This window comes from Panthera onca, chromosome B3 (assembly GCF_046562875.1).
Source record: "Panthera onca isolate mPanOnc1 chromosome B3, mPanOnc1 haplotype 2, whole genome shotgun sequence".
In the NCBI taxonomy this organism is placed as follows: domain Eukaryota; kingdom Metazoa; phylum Chordata; class Mammalia; order Carnivora; family Felidae; genus Panthera; species Panthera onca.
In genome coordinates this window covers 110,359,804-110,380,154 of record NC_138344.1, presented here as the reverse complement: position 1 = coordinate 110,380,154, position 20,351 = coordinate 110,359,804, and the positions used below count along the sequence as shown (strand labels likewise).

General features: G+C 51.0%; 1 protein-coding gene across 2 annotated transcripts in view; it reads left to right on the top strand.

The window, feature by feature from the left end:
* Positions 1–20,351, top strand: part of SPTB (spectrin beta, erythrocytic) — a 124,883-nt gene that overhangs the window by 90,174 nt on the left and 14,358 nt on the right. For both annotated transcript variants that reach the window (XM_078448143.2, XM_078448142.2), the window contains 14 exons: positions 4,572–5,328; positions 5,756–5,958; positions 6,071–6,161; positions 7,537–7,683; positions 8,942–9,205; positions 9,570–9,776; positions 10,397–10,486; positions 13,818–14,096; positions 14,554–14,684; positions 15,589–15,793; positions 16,051–16,425; positions 18,144–18,388; positions 19,455–19,593; positions 20,065–20,149. In XM_078448143.2, the coding sequence (XP_078304269.1) occupies positions 4,572–5,328; positions 5,756–5,958; positions 6,071–6,161; positions 7,537–7,683; positions 8,942–9,205; positions 9,570–9,776; positions 10,397–10,486; positions 13,818–14,096; positions 14,554–14,684; positions 15,589–15,793; positions 16,051–16,425; positions 18,144–18,388; positions 19,455–19,593; positions 20,065–20,149 (3,218 nt within the window). The remainder of the gene's footprint in view (positions 1–4,571; positions 5,329–5,755; positions 5,959–6,070; positions 6,162–7,536; positions 7,684–8,941; positions 9,206–9,569; positions 9,777–10,396; positions 10,487–13,817; positions 14,097–14,553; positions 14,685–15,588; positions 15,794–16,050; positions 16,426–18,143; positions 18,389–19,454; positions 19,594–20,064; positions 20,150–20,351) is intronic.

Here is a 20,351-nt window from a genome sequence, read left to right as displayed (position 1 = left end):
TCTTCTTTAGGCTTGGACATAATGAGGGTGTGTGTGTGTGTGTGTGTGTGAGAGAGAGAGAGAGTGTGTGTACAAGTGTGTGTGTGTGTGTGCGTGTGCGTGTAAGACAGGAAGAACTTGTCAGTTATGTATCTGTTGCCTTCATGAGAATGATCTTCATAAATCCTGAAGCTGTGAACCATCCTAAGTGAAATACGTCAAGGCACTTGCCATCCTTAGGTGAGAGAAAACCTGAGGCGTGAAATGGTAAGATGGTTTTCTCGTTAAATCTGAGAGTTTAAACGTACCTGCGAAGTCATCTAATCTGGCTGACTACTCCAGACCGCTGTTCTTGTACAGACACTTACAGGGGTGGGTAGCTCACCCCTTCACCATGCAGCCCACCCCATTTGGAGGCAACTCCCTTGGTTAGAAGGTCTGACCTCCTAGTGAATGGAAATCTCCTTCCTTGAAATTTGTAGACCTTGGTTCTGGCCCTGCCCTTTAGAGAAATAAAAACTTATTATGAGTCTTCTTTCACGTGATAGCTCTTCAAATATGTATTTTTTAAACAACTGTGATTCTTCACCTCTGCCCACAGCCTACCCCCATGCCACTGCCATTCTCCCTACCAGAGAGCATTCTCGTCCAACTCTACATTCCAAATCAGGCCCATCCTTTAGACCAGTTCAGGTGCCTCTTTTTCCCAGTGTCCAAGATGAAAACCGTTCTTTCCCTCCTTTGTACTGGTTCAGAGCTTTATAGTCTACCTTCCATTATAATTACTTTTATCCTGAAGAACTTTCCTGCTAGACTAGAAGCAAATGAAGAGCAGTATCTTTACTGCCCACAGTGCTTTGAGCACCAAGCATATAGTTGAGCTTTCCTTTGTTCGGAATATTCTCTTTCCAAATATCCACTTGGCCACTACTAGGAGTTTATCCAAAGGATACAGGAGTGCTGATGCATAGGGGCACATGTACCCCGATGTTTATAACAGCACTGTCAATAATAGCCAAATTATGGAAAAAGCCCAAATATCCATCAACTGATGAATGGCTAAAGAAGATGTGGTTTATATATACAATGGAATGCTACTTGGCAATGAGAAAGAATGAAATCGTGCCATTTGTAACAACATGGATGGAACTGGAGGGTATTATGCTAAGTGAAATAAGTCAGAGAAAGATATCCTATGTTTTCACTCATATGTGGAGTTTGAGAAACTTAACAGAAGACCAGGGGGAAGGGAAAGGGGGAAAAATAGTTTCAAACAGAGAGTGAGGCAAACCATAAGAGACTCTTAAATACAGAGAATAAATTGAGGGTTGAAGGGGGTGGGGGGAGGGGAAAATAGGTGATGGGTATTGAGGAGGGCACTTGTTTGAATGAGCACTGGGTATTGTATGCAAGTTATGAATCATGGGAATCTACTCCCAAAACCAAGAGCACATTGTATACTCTGTATGTTAGCTAACTTGACAATAAATTATATTTAGAAAAAAATAAGTAACAGGATGCCTGGGTGGCTCAGTTGGTTAAGTGTCTGACTTTGGCTCAGGTCATGATCTCACGGTTTGTGGGTTTGAGCTGTGCTTCGGGATCTGTGCTGAAAGCTCAGAGCTTGGAGCCTGCTTCGGATTCTGTGTCTCCCTCTCGCTCTGCCCCTCCCCCACTTGTACTCTGTCTCTGTCTCTCAAAAATAAATAACAGAAACATTAACAAAAAAATTATTTTAAGAAAATGAATAAATGTTAAAAAATAAAAAAGTAAAGAATAAAATGACAAGAAATATGCAAAGTGAATGTGAAGGAAGCAGAACAAAACTTGAAAAGGAAGAGAAGTATGCCATATTCTTTGATAGAAGGACTTACCATGATAATAATGTCAAAACAAAGCCTTATGTATTTAAGGCCCGAAAATCCACATACACACACACACACACACACACACACACACACACACACACGGCTTACTCCCTTATATTATTCAGACTCAGCTTATTGGAACAGCCTTCACTGACCACCCAGTTGAAAACATCACTACCTACTTCCTACCCAGCCCCTCTGCCTCTATCTCATTATGTTGCTTTACTTTTTCATTGTACCTATCACCACTTGATGAATTATGGACTTACTTATCTGTCTCTGCTCATTCAAATGAGAGCAAGTACTTTGCTTTGTTCATTGCTATGTCCCTAGAGCCTAGAACAGTGCCTGGCAAAAGGCACATGACAGTTGCATGATAAATATTTAGTGAATGAGTGAACAGGGACACAACTGAAATCTCTTCTGCCAGGCTTGGCCCATATGAGTCATTCAAGCACTTACTGAATAAGTGATTACCTTCATACGCTGTATACATTCCATTTTTTTAATGTTGATTTTTGAGAGAGAAAGCGAGAGCGAGCTGGGGAGGGGCAGAGAGGAAGACACAGAATCTGAGGCAGACTCCAGGCTCTGAGCTGTCAGCACAGAGCATAGTGTGGGGCTCAAACCCTTGAACCGCAAGATCATGACCTGAGCCAAAGTTGGAGGCTTAATGGACTGAGCCATCTACACACCCCAATTCCATTTTTTTTTTTTTTTAATGATCTTGGCCCAGGACCAAACCTGAACTTCTGACTGGCCTCACCAGGGCTGACTGGAGTGGTTCTGTCAGCTTCTTCCATCTTAGAGACAGTGCAGCAGGAGCAACTAGACTTAATTCCCAGCCCATCCTCTCTGTGGTCTCTGCTGGTGGCTGTGGTGAGGCCACACCAGGAAAGACCTAGAAAATCACCACAGAGCTTCTTGCATGGAGGCAGAGAATTTCCCAGGAATCAGGGACTTCTCTGTCTAGGAGAGAAACTCCAAAATCTTTGGGCTCTTGCTCTTCTCTGTCCTGGTATTCCCAGTTCCTCCTAGCCTATCTCCCACTTCTCTTTGCAGACCTCTCACCCCTCTTTAGCAGCTGTTGTCACACCTTGGGAGTACCCACCTTGCCCTCTCCCCAGGCCATTTGCCTAGTTGCTCAGCCTCCTTCCCCCAGGTTCTGAGTAAGAGGAGTAAGATACTCAGGACCCAATCCTTAGATAGATCAGTACAGTGGTGGTGCTGGAGAGCTGCTCATTGAGATTCAACTCTGATGTCCACCACAAAACCTGCCCCCATCACCCCCATCACCCTCACAGTGTCCTTAGTTCTCTCTGCTTGGTGTACATAGTACTTTATACCAGTTATTTTGTGAGCTTGTCTTAATTTCTCTCTAAATCATACACTCCATATGGTGCATTCTGACTATGACTGTGTTCTCCCAACAGCTAACATAATACTTATTATACCCTGTGGGTATTCAAGAAAGATGAGCTCAGCAAATGAGCACTCAGCACACTCTTAAGTGCTTCCATATTACTTACTTATTACATATTACTCAGAATGAGTAAACTTGGGTCCAAGGAAAGGGTCTCTGGTGGCCTCAGCCCATGCTGATGCCCAGCTCTTTAGAAGAAGCTTACTGGGGGCTGCAGACCAACCCCAGGTTCCAGAACATCTGCCAGACCTTTGCGTATTTCCCATTTTCATTCTGGCAGTGCATCTTAAGGTCAAGATTATATTATCCATTTCTCAATTATAATCCCAGTTTCTCCCTTCCTCTTCCTCCTCCTCCTCCATATGGCCACTTTTATTTTCTTTTGAGAGAGAGAGAGAGAGAGAGAGAGAGAGAGAGAGAGAGAGTGTGTGTGTGTGTGTGTGTGTGTGTGTAGGAGAAGGGGAGAGGAAGATGGGGAGAGAGAATCTTAAGCATGCTCCATGCCCAGCATGGAGCCTGACTCAGCATGGACCCTGGGATCATGGCCTGAGCTGAAATCAAGAGTCAGATGTTCAACTGACCGAGCCACCCAGGCACCCCAGGCCTCTTTTCTTTTAGAAACAAGGTGACCTTTGGGGCGCCTGGGTGGCTCAGTCGGTTAAGCGGCTGACTTCAGCTCAAGTCATGATCTCGCGGTCCGTGAGTTCAAGCCCCGCGTCAGGCTCTGTGCTGACAGCTCAGAGCCTGGAGACTGTTTCAGATTCTGTGTCTCCCTCTCTCTGACCCTCCCCCGTTCATGCTCTGTCTCTCTCTGTCTCAAAAGTAAATAAATGTTAAAAAAAAATTAAAAAAAAAAAAAGAAACAAGGTGACCTTTTTAGGCCTTGGGCACTGTGAACATGGTCTTAGGCATCTGTATGGTTCCTTTAGGGCCACTGGCACCTTGTGTCCTGAAATTGCCTTTAAGTTGATAAATGTAAGGTTTCTAATTATTTTCAGCATTGCAAAAAATCTGGGCAGGTTATATGTTTGCCCAGAATTCAACTACATAACCAAACTAAGCGTCATGGTCATTCCTTAACTTCTGGTTGGAATCTCGCCTCCTCCTGATGGAAATATCCGATTGGCAGTCTATATTATCTTGGGTAAAATTGGATAAATGAATTTTACTCATCACAGTTTGTTGGGTAGATGATTTTCTTTGGTGTGCAAGATCTATGGAGAGAGACTCTGCTGGGAATCTGGGTAGGGATGCCCTGTGGGAAGGGTTAAGGAAGTGGGTTTCTGTGTCCCCCTTGGCAGGTGGCTGGCATTCCAGACAGTAGTGTCAGAGCGGCGGGAGGCAGTAAACTCAGCCCTCCGGGTGCGTAACTATTGTGTGGACTGTGAAGAGACTAGCAAGTGGATTGAGGACAAGATGCACGTGGTCCGGTCCACAAAGGACCTGGGCCAGGACCTGGCAGGCGTCATTGCCATCCAGCGGAAGCTGTCGGGGTTGGAGCGCGACGTGGCCGCCATCCAGGCCCGCGTGGGTGCCCTGGAGCGTGAGTCGCAGCAGCTGATGGCATCTCACCCTGAGCAGAGAATGGACATTGGCCAGCGGCAGGCATGTGTGGAGCAGCTGTGGAAGGACCTGCAGGAAGCCCTCCAGGAGCAGGAAGCCTCGCTGGGTGAAGCCAGCCAGCTGCAGGCCTTCCTGCAGAATCTAGATGACTTCCAGTCCTGGCTGTCCATGGCCCAGAAGGCCGTGGCCTCCGAGGACATGCCCGAGTCCCTCCCAGAGGCCGAGCAGCTCCTTCAGCAGCATGCGGCCATCAAGGACGAAATTGATGGGCACCAAGAGAGCTACCAGCATGTCAGGGTATCCGGAGAGAATGTGATCCGTGATCAGACGGACCCGGAGTATCTGCTTCTGGCCCAGAGGCTGGAGGGCCTGGATGCGGGCTGGGATGCCCTGTGCCGGATGTGGGAGAGCCGCAACCACTCGCTCGCCCAGTGCCTTGGCTTCCAGGAGTTCCAGAGAGATGCCAAGCAAGCTGAAGCCCTCCTCAGCAATCAGGTAGAGGGAGGCATTCAGGATTGGGAAGTGGGGTTATCTCTCAGGGCAACAGCACTGGTGAGTCTGTGAATGTTCTCAGAGAACAAATTTTGGGGGACTCTCTCTGGCCAATTGGGGGGAAATCCTCTTTGTTCCTTATCATGTATCTTTTCCAGCCCTGTGTCCTAAACTTTGCCTTCTTCTTGGGTCAGTTACAGGCTGGAGTTGTAAATTTTCCCCTGAGCAATTACCCTTCCATGTGGCTTTAGGCGCACTGTTCCTCGGGTGCCAGGGGCCAAGCCTGGGGTTGCCTCTTCCTTGCACAACTCCAGCAGGTCACCATTCATGCTGTAGCCTATATGGCTGCACATGGTGCTACTGCTTGGCAAGTGTCCTCACTGCCCTCTCAGCTTGTCTTCATCCCTTATCTGGAAACTTGCTTCAACAGGAATATACTCTGGCTCACTTGGAGCCCCCAGACTCCCTAGAGGCTGCAGAGGCTGGGATCCGGAAGTTTGAGGATTTCTTGATGTCTATGGAGAACAACCAGGATAAGGTCTTGAGTCCTGTGGACTCTGGAAACAAGCTGGTAGCTGACAAAAACCTCTACTCAGACAAGATCCTAGAGAAGGTGCAGCTGATTGAGGACAGGTACTCTCCACCCCCAAGGTCATGAGGCCAGAGCCAGGTAGGGCTGGTGGTGTTGTGCATGATTCCCAGGCTTAGCCATGTTGTGAACCGCAGCATCCGGCTTCCCTTCCAGGCACAGGAAAAACAAGGAGAAGGCTCAGGAGGCCTCAGCAACTCTGAGAGACAACTTGGAGCTCCAGAACTTCCTCCAGAACTGCCAAGAGGTGAGGCTGCAGCAAGGCAGGTCACTTTGCAGGAGATTCCATTCTAGGATCAAAGTGCCCTAGGAAGTCCACAGGGAGTACACCAGGCTGGCTCAGTCAGAGGAGTGTGCTGCTCTTGATCTCAGAGTCATGGGTTTGAGCCCCACGTTGGGTGTAGAGATTACTAAAAAATAAGTAAATAAACTTAAAAAAAAAAAAAAAGTCCACAGGATTCCAAGTTGGGAGTCTGGAATTTCATGAGGGAAACTCTGGGTATTTGATAGCATAGGTCATCCTCTAGAATCTTTGGTTCTACAATTCTCTTTTTTCTTTTTTATTTTTTTTTTAACCCTGAATCTACAAAGTCATCTTTTAATTTGCACAGTCTAGGGCAGGGTTCCTCAAAGAGTGGCCCTAGGGCTATCTATATTAAAGTCACCTAGGGCCCTAGTCAAGGCCAGCTTCAAGAACATGCAACCTGTGCATTCATACAGGACCTGTGTTTAGAAGGGCCCCATGCTTGATTTAATGGTCTGTGGTTGCCATCTTGAAATTCTTAATAATTTTGAGGATTTCCATTTTGCAGTGGGCCCTGCAAATGATGGAGCCAGTCCTGGCCCTCATTAAATGCAAAGTCCTGAGCCCCACTGAGGCCCAGATGAATCAGAACCTTAAGGGGTGAGAGAGAGAGAGAACAAACCTCCCATTTGGAAAACTGACTCAGAGGTCCTTGCTCAGCCTGGTGTAAGCCACACTCCTGAGTCCCTCCATGGGCAGTACTTCTGTGTGGAATGGTGCTTTCTCTGACTTCTTTTTTGCTCCCATCCTCATACCCCTTTCCACCCTGCCCAAACAACTTTGTTTTCATCTACCTCTGCCCTTGGCACCAACCAGGCTTAGTATGCTGCCAGGACATCTTGGAAACATTGGATGCTTATCATGGTTCTTCCCTCATTGTTATATATAGGATCTGCCCTTGACTTCTTCCTCAGATAACATTTTCTCTGTGTTTATTAATGATTTCTCACCCTACTGCCAAAGGATGGATTTATCTGTCCATCCAGTAAACACTCACTGAGTTCCTGTAATAGGCCAGGCCCTGTCCTAGGTCCTGGAAATATGGAGAGAAGCATAGATATCCCTGGAGTCAGGGACTCCACACAGTCTACTAGGGAAGACACTCAGGTGCTTATGTTTTAACCCTGAGACAACACAGGTTAAGTTGCCTGTGCTGGGAGTTAGGAACCAAGAGCTTTGGAGAGTGGTACTCTGCTGTATTCCTACTTCCTCTCCTTGGCCTTCTTCTGCAGCCAGAGGTGGAGATCAGGACCTGCCCTGAGCCCCTGGCCAAAGAGGTACACTCAGAGATTGTTGGACTCCCGCTTTCTGTCCACAGCTCACTCTCTGGATCAATGACAAGCTGCTAACATCTCAGGATGTCTCCTATGATGAAGTGAGAAACCTTCAAAACAAGTGGCTGAAGCACCAGGCCTTTGTGGCAGACCTGGCTTCCCACCAAGGATGGTTAGATAGCATTGATGCAGTAAGTAAAGCAAATGGTGAGTGGTGGGGGGCTCTCTGCTCAGATGTGCTTACCTGAATAAGCTTCACTCAGGGCATAGACACTATCTGAAGCTTACTGGATGGTATAGAACCTGGAAGTGAAAAACTTCTCTAAATAGTAGCCAAACCTTCAGAGCTCCTGGTATATCCAGCCTTGTAGGGTCTGGTCAGAATTGGTGCCTCCTCTGGGTGGCCTGAGTCTAGAGACAGTCCAGGACAGTGTGAGAAAACCTGAGTTGGTGCCTCAGCATCTAGTGCCAGGACACCAGTTATCTCTGTTTGCCTTCCATTATTCTCACCAGGACACCAGCACTGTCCCTCCCAAGGGCAAAGGAGTATATGAGATGAGTAGAGTGGCTCAGGGGACCATTGACCCTCATTATTTGGTTGGGCAGGACAACCCCTCATAGATGGGGATCCAGGGGTCCCCCCTATAACAAGCTTGCCCAAGGACCCAAGTCAAAATGTAGCTGGTGGTAGATCTGAGAATCAGTTGCATTTACTCCTCCCTACTGTGGCTGTCCAGGAAAAAGTAGGAAGAAGCCATGGTGGTTGAAGGTGCAGGCTCCAAGCCAGACTGTCCAACTCCTCAACCTCTCTGGGCCTCAGTTTCTTCATCTGAAAAATGAGGGTAATAACAATACCTAGGCAAGGGATGGTGAGCATTAAAGCACTTAGAATAGCCCTTAGCACTTACTAGGCATACAGTAACTATTGGCTATTATTAGCAACATCTATTTCTAGGCCTATGTCATATTATACTGTACTTACCTAAAAGGGTACATTTATTCAGGTGAAAACCAGGTAAGACACACTCAGTAACTAAAACATATCACAAAGGTTCGTAGTGCATAGCCTCTGGGAAAACCATCAAGAGAGGGTAGAGTCCTTTCCATGCTGCTTGTACCTGGATGGATCTTGAATCTTTTTTAATTAAAAAATAATTTAGCATCAGTTGATCCGGGTCTGCAACTCCCCATACTACAATCTCCCTGAGTCCTTTGCCCCAGACATACCCCTGCCTGTCACACCTTCTCCTGAAAATAACTCGGGGCGGGGTGAGGGGGGGGTGCAGTCTTTGAGATGAGCCTCACCTGAGTTCTAGGCAGATTCTTTGCCTCCCTGACCTCTGGCAACCACTGGAGCAGGGCTCAGGTTAACCCCTGGCAACCACTTGGAGCAGGGCTGTTCCGATGCTGCCTGGCCTCAGAGGGTGAGCCCTCCTGTTTCCCCCACAGGAAGGAAAGCAGCTGATGGAGGAGAAGCCTCATTATTTGGCCCTGGTGTCCCAGAGGCTGGAAGATTTGCACCGGCTCTGGGATGAACTTCAGGCCACCACACAGGAGAGGACCCAGCACCTCTCAGCTGCCAGGAACTCCTACCTGCGCTCACAGACCCACGCCGACCTCAACAAGTGGATCAGTGCCATGGAGGACCAGCTGCGGTCTGATGACCCTGGCAAGGACCTGACCAGTGTCAACCGGATGCTGGCTAAGCTGAAGGCACGTGAGTGGGTTGTAGACTGGGAGTGTTGGAATAGGAGATCTTAGGAAGCAAATGTGCAACCTGAAAGTAAGTACTCCTGTTCCTCTTAGGTGGGCTTGCCTTTATCAAGCAAAAATGTCTCCTGGTTCATAACCCATCTCCTACCCCTTTGTAGTGAAGACAGGGATCCGGGGTTAATAAAAGCATGCACCACAAGTATAGGACAGGTGCTTGTGAGGCAGGAAGGATGAATGGGGGCACCCAGAGAGACTTCCTGGGGGAGGTGGGGCCTTTAAAGATGAACGGGATACGGATGATGATGAGGATGAGGGGCTATCCAGGTGCCAAGGTTGGTACTGACACTGTCCCCTTATGCCCCAGCGTGTGGAGGACCAAGTGAATGTGCGGAAGGAGGAGCTGGGGGAGCTGCTTGCCCAGGTGCCCTCACTGGGAGAGGAGGCAGAAGACACAGACGTGAGCATCGAGAAGCGGTTCCTGGACCTCCTGGAGCCCCTGGAGAGGAGGAAGAAGCAGCTGGAGTCATCCCGAGCCAAGCTGCAGATCAGCCGGGACTTAGAGGATGAGACGGTGAGTGGGTACAGACCCCCCCTAGAGGCAGGATGGCTGGCTGCAGCCCTAGGCAGTTTTTCAAGATTTCTTGTCCCCTCATCTCCTTATCTCAGAAAGCCAATGTGATTATTGCATTAAATATGATAGTAAAACCAGTGCTTTTTTTTTAAGGGTTTTTTTTTAATGTTTATTTTTGAGAGAGCATGAGGGGAAGGGACAGAGAGAGAATCCCAAGCAGGCTCCATACTGTCAGCACAGGGCCCAATGCAGGACTCGATCCCACAAGCCGTGAGATCGTGACCTGAGCTGAGATCAAGAGTTGGATGCTTAACTGACTGAGCCACCCAGGCCTTCGACCAATGCTTTTTGAATGGTAACTCAGTTCTGGATTTTGGGGCAGACAGACTTGGGTTCAAATCCAGCTATGTTACCTGCCCCGTGTGTGACCAGGAGCAAGTCATTTGGAACCTCATAATATCAAACTGTCCCCATCTATAAAATGGGGGGAAAATCCTCATGGGGCGTTGGGAAGAACCGGGAAGACACAGCAGGAAAGAGCTCTGTCTGACCCAGGTGCGTGTGTGGGGAAAAGTTGACCATGACCATCATCAGCTGCCCCTGCCTTCTGGTCTCTACAGCTGTGGGTGGAAGAAAGGCTGCCTCTGGCCCAGTCAGCTGACTATGGCACGAATCTGCAAACTGTACAGCTGTTCATGAAGAAGAATCAGGTGAGTCCTGCTTCACCTGGTTAGTGTCCCCCACCCCCACCCCCCACCACCCACCACCTCCTCCCTGCCCCTGCCCTTCCCAGGGAGGAACTCCCAGCCTTGACATGCAGAAAGCCAGCAACAGCAGATTATTATTCTTGTTGGTAGCGATGAGGCTCACAGACCCCATAAAAAGAGAAGCTTTGGTGATGGCAGAGAGAATTCTGGGAAGTCCATAGCAGAGCCGGGCTGGTCAGGGGATGTCCAGATGTTTAAGGATTTGGGGGCATTTAGACCCATCAGAGCATACATGAGTGCAGGACCCAGAAGCCCTGGCCCAGGGTTTATTGTGCTTTAAGGCTTCTGTATCCCATGGCCTCCCTGAAAGGAAGCCCATAGCTCCTGATTTCTTTCTCAATAATGACTTGCCCCTCTTCCAGGGCTGAGCCTGGCCCTCAGGGTAAGTAGGACCCATTTCTCCCAACACATGAGAATATTTGTGGGGCTCAAGCCCCATTAGGAAGCCACTAAACTTGGTATCTGAACCTTTGGAACAACATCCACTTGCTGTTCTGCTCTTTCTTAAGCCTGATGACCCTAGTTACTTCTGTGGCCCTGGTGAGACTCCTGGAAGTGAGCAGATGCCATATTTCCTCCTATATCAGGAATACAAGTATGCTCTTGTATCTTCGAAGAAGATACAGCTGCATGGGCTCAGGGTGTCTCTGTGTCCAGATGGGCTGGCCACAGACCCTACTCTTGGGCAGAGAGTTGCCCCTGCTGCCCGGTCTCCTCTCTGGGTCAGGGAGTGGGGGCAGCCACAGCCAAGAGCAATGAGAGCCTGGGAACTTACCCCAGAGAAGAGCAGTGTGTCCCAGAATGCCAGTCAGTATTGCAGCTCCTTGGGGAAGAAAGGTCAGGACAGATAGTACTTCCTCAAAACAATAGCAGCTGGCATCTGCTCACAGAGCCCAGCTGCTGTGCAGGGGTCTGATTTATATTCAAACTCTCAGACCCTTTGCTTCCAGTTGACACAACCTAGTCATAAAGCCTCCAGTGGGCACAGGGAGGGACTTGGGCCAGAAAGTAGTAGGTGGAGATTCAATTAACGTCACAACCTCCATTTAAAAGAAGGACACTGACAGAAGAGTGTATTCTTGGGGCCTCAGTTTCCTCAACTGTAAAATGAGCCAACATCACTCCCTGCAACACTAAAGATTTTGACTCTGTCTAACCTTGGTGTTATTGCCAAAAGACTCTGAACTCCCCTGGATGAAGGTTGCTATTTCAGGAAAAGAGCAAGACAAATATGGATGGGGTTCCCCTAATCAAGAAGGGAAAGGTAGTCTCCTGGGAGATCATGGCTGCCCTAGTAAAGACGACTTTAGACTAGACTAGCTAAGGTTTAAATCTCCTTTCATCACTCCCTGTATTGCAGTGGTTCTCAAAGTTCAGTGTGCATCAGACTCCCCTAGAGGGCTTGTTAAAACACAGTTGACTGGGATCCACCTCAGGTCTACTGATTCAGACTCTGGGGGTAGAGCCTCATAATTTGCATATCTATCAAGATCCTGGGTGATAATGATGCCATGGGTCTGGGATCCCACCTTGAGAACCACTGCTCTAATGGCTGTCCATTGCAACTAGAACAAATCCTGCAAGGTATGAATGGTTCTCAACTTTGGCTGCACATGAGAATCACCTGAGGGAAATTTGAAACCTAAGAATGCCCAGTTCCTGTGTCAGATAAATTAATTAAGGTCTCTGGGGATAGGGCCCTGACTCTGTATGTCTTCCCAGATTATTCAATGTGCAACCAGGGTTAAGAACCACTGTCCCACCTGATCTGGCCCCTGCCTTCCTCTAAAGTCACCTCTCATCACTTTGGCCCTCCTCATCACAGTATTGTAGCTTTCCTGGCCCTGTCTCTGGCCTACAGATAGTGCAGGCCTTGCTTCCACCCCAGGGACTTCATGCTCACTCTTCTGTCTTGCCGGCAACACTCACGCCCCAAGTCTTTGTGAGGTTGCCTCCTTCTCGTAACTCATGCCATCTCCTCAGGAAGGCCCTTTCTGACACCCCGAGCTCAGGTAGCCGTCAGCACGCATCAGTAGACATTCTTCATCTCATTGCAGTATTTTCCTCATGATACCCATTGTCCACATTTATTCACTTATTTGCATGCTCACCTTCTATTCCCTCTACAACAGCGTAAGCTTTATGAGGGCAGGGGTTTTATTTATCTTGTTCCCAGGCTGTCCCTAGAACCTAGAACAAGGCCTTGTACCCAGGAAATAATAAATACATGTTGGTCGCGTGAGGTACGAAGAATACATCATAAGTGGGCACACTGCATGGGAGCCAATAAAGGAATTGCTTAAAAAGAGGGAGCGAAATACCTTGTAGGATCCCTTGCAGAGGTCGTAAGATCTCAGGAATAGTAAAGAGGCACACGGAGCTGACACCATGGGTTGTTTGAATTCAATTAGACCACAAAAAATTGTCAGAATTGAGATTTCGGGTCGAAAGGGTAAAAAGGCATTTCAGCAAGCTGGGTGACTTGTGGATAGTGCTGGGTCTGTAGATTTTAAATGCTGACAGTCACTGCACTACTTGTGTGTACAGCTCTTGCCCCCGCCCTCCGGGTGGTTTTAAAGGCCACAGGCAAATTGTACAAAAGGAGGAGAGGAGGTGTAAGGAGCCAAGAGCCCACACACAAGAAACAAGTAGGCTTGGGGCTCCAGGACCCAGAAAGGAAGTCCCACGTGGGTCATGGCCCCCTGAGGAAAAAGGTGACCTAGACACCAGTGTGAGAGGAGAATGCTATTTTGGTGGCTAAATGCTTAAACAGGAAATAATACAAAGTTCACAAAAGATTTGAGGCATGGAAATGGGAAGGCGGGGAGCCCAAATCCTAAAATCTGAACAAGGAATAACTGTCAACTGTTGTACATGGAGCCAGAGATGCTAAAATAAGATATCAAGGCCATTTAAAAATTGTTTTCCTTTCCTCCAACAAGTACAGCTAAGAAGCAAGCTCTGCTGAGACACAGGAAGCACAGGGAGCAGAGAGGGCCACGTTCAAATGCCGCGCTGCCACTCTTTGCCCACATGTCACCTAGCGGCTCCTCACTGCCCTCCGTGCTCCTCTCTGACCGCGAGCGGAGGGTGCTGGGTGGTGCCTAGCGCCGCGCCTGGCACGTGGTCAGGGGCAGTTTTTACTGCCACCACCTGCTCGGCACTAGCTTTTCCAAAAGTGCAGGAGCCCACCAGGGAAGGTGCCAGAGTGCAAGCCTGGCCCCCCTTTGTGGCGGGAGAGCCCCGCCTCTGAGCCCTTCCCCTCCGCCCACAGACCCTGCAGAATGAGATCCTGGGCCATGCGCCACGGGTGGAGGACGTGCTGCAGAGAGGGCAGCGGCTGGTGGAGGTGGCGGAGGTCGACTGCCAGGAAATCGAGGAGCGCTTGGGGCGCCTGCAGGGCTTGTGGGACACCCTGCGGGAGGCAGCGGCCGGCAGGCTGCAGCGCCTGCGGGACGCCAGCGAGGCACAGCAGTACTACCTGGACGCAGGCGAGGCCGAGGCCTGGATCAGTGAGCAGGAACTCTACATCATCTCCGACGAGACCCCGAAGGTCGGCCCGGGCTGGGGGGGTCAGGCTGGGGCAGTGGGGGGCAGTCACACCTGGTACCTCCGGGTGTGTGAGGATACCCACTACAGCATACACACTGCAGTCAGGTGCCCTGTCTGCCAACTTAGATTTGACCTAACCCAAGATTTCCTCACCTTTCTCATGCCATGGATTCTGTACTGATGGACTGCCACGGGAGGGATGGGAGATGAGGTGTGCGGGATCTCTAAGGAAGTTCTCCTGGGGTCAGAAGGGTGGAGCTGGGCCTGGGAGGGTAGGAGTCAGAAAAGAACCAAGAGGAAGGTAGGATGTCGTGGGAAAGGAATCACAGGAGGGAATCATGCACAGTTTTCTTTGGGGGGGGGGGTAGGGGGGGTCCCGTGAGCCTGGCTACCCCCCCTCCCCTCCCCAGTCTCGAGCACCTCCCTGAGCAGGTGCCCTGACAGCCTCTGCCTCCTAGGATGAAGAGGGCGCCATCGTGATGCTGAAGCGGCATCTGAGGCAGCAACACACGGTGGAGGAGTACGGGAGGAACATCAAGCAGCTGGCCTCCAGGGCCCAGAGCCTGCTGTCTGCAGGCCACCCTGAGGGGTGCGTGTGCACCAAGAGCGACTTGGCCGGGGCCCCACCAACTGGGATCCCTGTGGGTCCAAGTGGGAAAATAGCAACAGTTTTGGGGAAAATAGCAACAGTTTTCATGGAAACTGTGGGTTTGAGAAAACTGCTGATTGGCCCAATTCCATTTCATGTTTCGGTTTTGTGTGAGTAACTTCAAACGGGGCCAACTAAAGCCTGATTTGCAAAAAGATCAGAAAATGCAATGGCAAAACTCCCCTCTTGGTGAACCAAGAGACCTAATCTTTCGTAGAGTTAGATTATGCTAAGAGACACTGAAGAGTAACTTCGCTTTTCTCTTTATGGTCCAGAGGATACTTCAGGATCTCACAGTGTCTCAGCAAAATCATTGTGTGGGCATGAAGGTAGAAAACCGACACCCATCTAGTTGGTTCTACACAGATGGGGGCCCACTGGGTTGCACACCTCAGGCTGCACCTCCCACCCCGGGCTCAGCCCTGTCCTCGGCTGCCCACAGGGCATACACCGCTGTGGGGTTTCAGCATCCACCGCAGCATCTCTCAGGGGAGCCCCAGGGATTGAGCGCTTGGGACCACAGGCCCCTCCCTGCTGGTGCTGGAGCCCGCTCACAGTGCTGCTCCTTCAGCCTCCTTGGAGGAATATGGAGGGGCTTCTTTTTTGTCTCTCTAAGCTTCCCTGGGTGATGGATAATGGTGGGAGGCACCTTGAGGCATTCTGGTCTAAGGGATGGTTCTTTTTTTCTCCCCAGCACTTCCCCAGGGAAAGCTGCTGTCATTTCTCCTGCCTTCCCTCCCCATGTATCCCTGCCACAGGTGGGAGGAGTACATCAGCTCCCCTGCACTAGCTGCTCTGGGCTCTCTGCCTCCATCTCTGAGTGCTTTCTTGTTTTGAATTCCAGGGAACAGATCATCCGGCTTCAGGGGCAGGTGGACAAGCAGTATGCAGGGCTGAAGGACATGGCGGAGGAGCGCAGGCGGAAGCTGGAGAACATGTACCACCTGTTCCAGCTGAAGAGGGAGGCGGATGACTTGGAGCAGTGGATTACGGAAAAGGAGCGGATGGCCTCTTCCCTTGAAATGGGGCAAGACTTTGACCATGTCACTGTGAGTACTCACAACTGCTTTCTCTGTCTTCCTCGAATGCCATAGTTGCAGGAGCGGTCACTCTGGGCGCACACGCGCACGCGCACACACTGCTACCCGGAGATGCAGACACCACTGTGGACTCAGGCTGCCCTGGGCAGGTGTGGGACTGTGGCTCCAGGTGCTCTGGCTGCCACTCAAGAAAGTCTGCAGCTGGGGTGATGACACCACCCCACCCCTGAGCCCCATAACCACGTTTCTGTTTACCCCATGTCCAGCTCCTCCGGGACAAGTTCCGGGACTTTGCTCGGGAGACTGGGGCGATTGGGCAGGAACGGGTGGACAACGTGAACATCATCATCGAGCGGCTCATCGACGCAGGCCATAGCGAAGCGGCCACCATCGCCGAGTGGAAGGATGGGCTGAACGAGATGTGGGCGGACCTGCTAGAGCTCATCGACACGCGCATGCAGCTGCTGGCCGCCTCCCATGACCTGCACCGCTACTTCTACACGGGCGCCGAGATCCTGGGCCTCATCGATGAGAAGCACCGTGAGCTGCCCGAGGACGTGGGGCTGGACGCCAGCACTGCCGAGTCTTTCCACCGGGTGCACACTGCCTTTGAGCGGGAGCTGCAGATGCTGGGCTTGCAGGTGCCTTCTGTCCCTTGCTGCCCCACCTGCAGGCTCCAGGGACCTGCCTTTCACATCTTCCCCATGACCAGGCCCCCGGGGGCGTCGAGGCCTCTCTGGCTTCTAGAGGTGAAACCTCTAGAATGGACACCAGGGAATTTCACCTCCTAAGAAAGGCAACAGCTCGGGGCAAAAAGGCAGGGAGCTGCGGCTTTCAGACATTCCTTAGCTTCAGAAGTAGTTCTTCAAACTGAATCTTCAGAAAAGCCCAACGCAAAACATACCTTAAAATGTTCTTTCTCTGGTCGTATAACAGTGTTACGAGCGAGCATATATGTATGTTCCTTTTCTAGCACCAGTATGGGTATAAGCAATCTATTTAGGCACTGAATCCTCATTGCCACCCCCTGAAGTAGCTTCTAACATTATCTGCATTTTATAGATGAGGAAAGCAAGGCATAGAGAGAGTGAACAAGTTGGCTGGGAACACATAGATCAACAGTGGAGCCAAGATTCAGATCCTGGCAGTCTGGCTGTAGACACCATGCCCTCAGCCACCAGGCTGTTTGGTCTTTCTCTATGGGAGCTGGAGGGACCCCAAGATCTGCTTAGACCCCCCTCTTCCCATCACTGGAAGGCCTCCAAGGCACCTCTGAAGGTCCGTAGGGCTCCACAGAACTTGATGTGATTGAAAGGGTGAGAGCAAAGGATCTTTTTTTTTTTTTTTTTTTTTTTTTTTTAAAATGTTTTTATTTATTTTTGAGACAGAGAGAGAGAGCACAAGCAGGGGAGGGGCAGAGAAAGAGGGAGACACAGAATCTGAAGCAGGCTCCAGGCTCTGAGCTGTCAGCACAGAGCCCGACGTGGGGCTTAAACTCACGGACCATGAGATCATGACCTGAGCTGAAGTCGGACGCTTAACCGACTGAGCCACCCAGGTGCCCCAAAGGATCTTAATGCCAGGGCCTCAGCAGCCTTCCAGAGAGACTGGGAGAGAGGCTAGCTATGGAATCCTGCACCCGCCCATCAGGGTTCAGGGATGGGATGCCAAGGCAGGTTGGGCCCTGGTTCACCCAAGAGAGGACCTCCCAGGAATTTGTCCAGCTGGAGATGGGGTCTGTCGTGAGGCTCTTGTGCCTTGTGGATGCCAGAGCCCCTGAGGTGGGCACAGCCTGCTGAAGTCTCAGGAATAAGGCTTCATTGTGCTGGGACTGGCCTCAGACAGGGGGTCCGGTACAGCCCCTTCCTCAGAGAGGCAGCATGCTGAGTGGTTAAGAACAGGAACTCAGGAGCATACCCCCAGTCTGCACCCCTCTTCTAGTGTGAATGACCTCAGGCCAGTCACCAAGCCTCCCTGTGCCTCAGTTTCCTCGTCTCGAAACCAGGGATCACAATAGTACCTCTTTCATGAGATGGTTGTAAAGATTAAGAAAGTAATAAATAAGAAAATGTTTAGAACAGTGCCTGGCACATAGTTACTCCCATTAATTCTAGGGAGATCAAAGGGCATAGGGTCCCTTCCACTCCTGTATTCTCCTCAAAGCCCCAGGGATGGCATGGGTCCATAGAGGCCAAAACAAGGTGCCTTTTCCCCCAGTGTTGGTGGGAGGCTGAAGATCTTGCCTTCTAGAAGAGCCCTGGGGAGGGAGACCAGGAGGAGACAGATCCCTTGCCCTTGCCCATCAGAGGCCCAAGACACGTCTTTCTGGAGAACAACGTCCAATTTCGCCCGACCACAGGTACAGCAGTTCCAGGACGTGGCCACCCGCCTGCAGACAGCATACGCTGGGGAAAAAGCAGATGCCATCCAGAACAAGGAGCAGGAGGTGTCTGCTGCGTGGCAAGCACTGCTCGACGCCTGTGCGGGACGCCGTACCCAGCTGGTGGACACGGCAGACAAATTCCGCTTCTTGAGCATGGTCCGAGACCTCCTCTCCTGGATGGAGGGCATCATCCGGCAGATTGAGACCCAGGAGAGGCCCAGGTAAGGGGGACGTCCTCAAGGCAGCCCCTCTCCTCAGCCACTTGGTCCCAGAGGCTGGCGGACCAGTGTGCTGCCCTCGGGGCACTACTCCTCCTTGGAGAGACAGTCCTGGACTGTGGGGGCACCTGAGGCTGGGCCTGGGCAGAAACTGAGTGGCTCAGCTTCTAGTGGGGGGGACCAAGCACTTCAGAGTGAAGGGAGCCCTGAGAGTGGCGAGGAAGACCTCTGCCATTCAGATCTGACGGCAGGGCGAGGACCACAGCTGTCAGTGAAAAAAAGCACTTCACGTACCCAAAGCTGGGCAGGTCCGAGACTGTGCACTCTTCCCCCCAGTGCTGGGCTGGGGAGCTCAGGAAGGAGCTCATTGTCCATGAAAGGCAATGGTCACCAGCCCACCTCTGTCCCTGTGTCCTAGGGTGCCCATCCTGATGGCCAAGCCTTTATATTTAACATTGTTACCCTGGAGTAACTCACATACCGTATAATTCAGCCTTTTAAAGTGCCCCATCCAGGGGGTTTTTTTGCAACCATCACTACAATCCAAGTTTAGAAGATTTTCATCACCCCTAAAAGAGACCCTGTACTCTTTGGCAGTCATCACCCCATGATTTCCTCCTCCCCCAGCCCCTGGCGACCACGAATCTGCTTTCTGTCTCTCTAGATTTGCCTATACTAGACTGCTCATAGAAAAGGAATTCTACATTATGTGGTCTTTCATGATTGGCTTCTTTCACCTGGCACAATCTTTCTAAGGTTCATCCATGTTGTAGGATGTGTCGGTACTTTATTCCTTTTTGTTGTCAAATAATGTTCTCAGGCTTCTTTGGGGGTTCCCAAATCCCCCGCCTATCCCATGCCAACTGACCAACGGCAGACACCAGGGCATCAGTGTTCCTGCTGGGGCTAGGCTGCCCAGAGAGAGAGGAGGAAGTGTGTTCAGACTCTCAGGCAGGCAGGGGGTGGCCCTCTCCAGTCAGGACTTGGCATCAGGCAGGCCAGAGTCACCCAGAGTTTCCTTCTTCCCCCAAACTCCCTCCTCAATTCCTGACCCTCCCCCCTTCCCCAGGGACGTCTCCTCGGTGGAGCTGCTCATGAAGTATCACCAGGGCATCAAGGCAGAGATTGAAACCCGGAGCAAGAACTTTAGCGCCTGCCTGGAGCTGGGCGAGTCCCTGCTGCAGAGGCAGCACCAGGCCTCGGAGGAGGTGAGAAGGACAGTGGGGTGAAGATGAGCCCCTCCGTGTCCTTGCCCTCACTCTTGCTGGGCCAGACAGCTTCCTGGGGAAGGTGCTGGGGGCCATGGTTTCTCTGAGGAGACTCCTCTTTCTTTCACTCATGGAGCATCAGGGCTGTGTGCAGGCCCAGGGATTAGAGCCTCACCAAACCCATCCAAGGTTGGCAGCTTAGCAGTGGAGAGCAGTCTCACAACCCGCCTAACCAACCATGACATGCACACATGTGGGATTGGCAACACCCATTTCCTAGGGTGAGGCACATGTGCCTCAGAGAGGTTAAGTAACTTGCCCAGGGTTGCACAGCTGGCAAGTGGCAGGGCCAGACTTGAAGCCAGATCCATGTGACCAAACCCAGCATGCTTTGCAGGATCCATTTGCATACCATCCCAGACAGGGGAAAGGTTTCCCAAAGCCTGAGTGATTCTCCCTTCCTTCCCCCAGATCAGCGAGAAACTGAAGCAGGTGCTCTACAGGAGGAAGGAGATGAACGAGAGGTGGGAGGCCCGCTGGGAGCGGCTCCGCATGTGTGAGTACCTCTGGGACCCAGAACCTGCGGGGGAGGGGGTGCAGATGCCTGCTGAGGTAGGGGCACAGAGGGGTGACTTTCACTGCCTGGAGATGAGCCCCCGCCCCCTGCAGCACCACTCATCTGCAAGGTTCTGGGGTCCACACAGACCTGTGTGGACAGGCTGCTGGAAGCCCACCTCTCACCCGCCAGCATGCCTTCT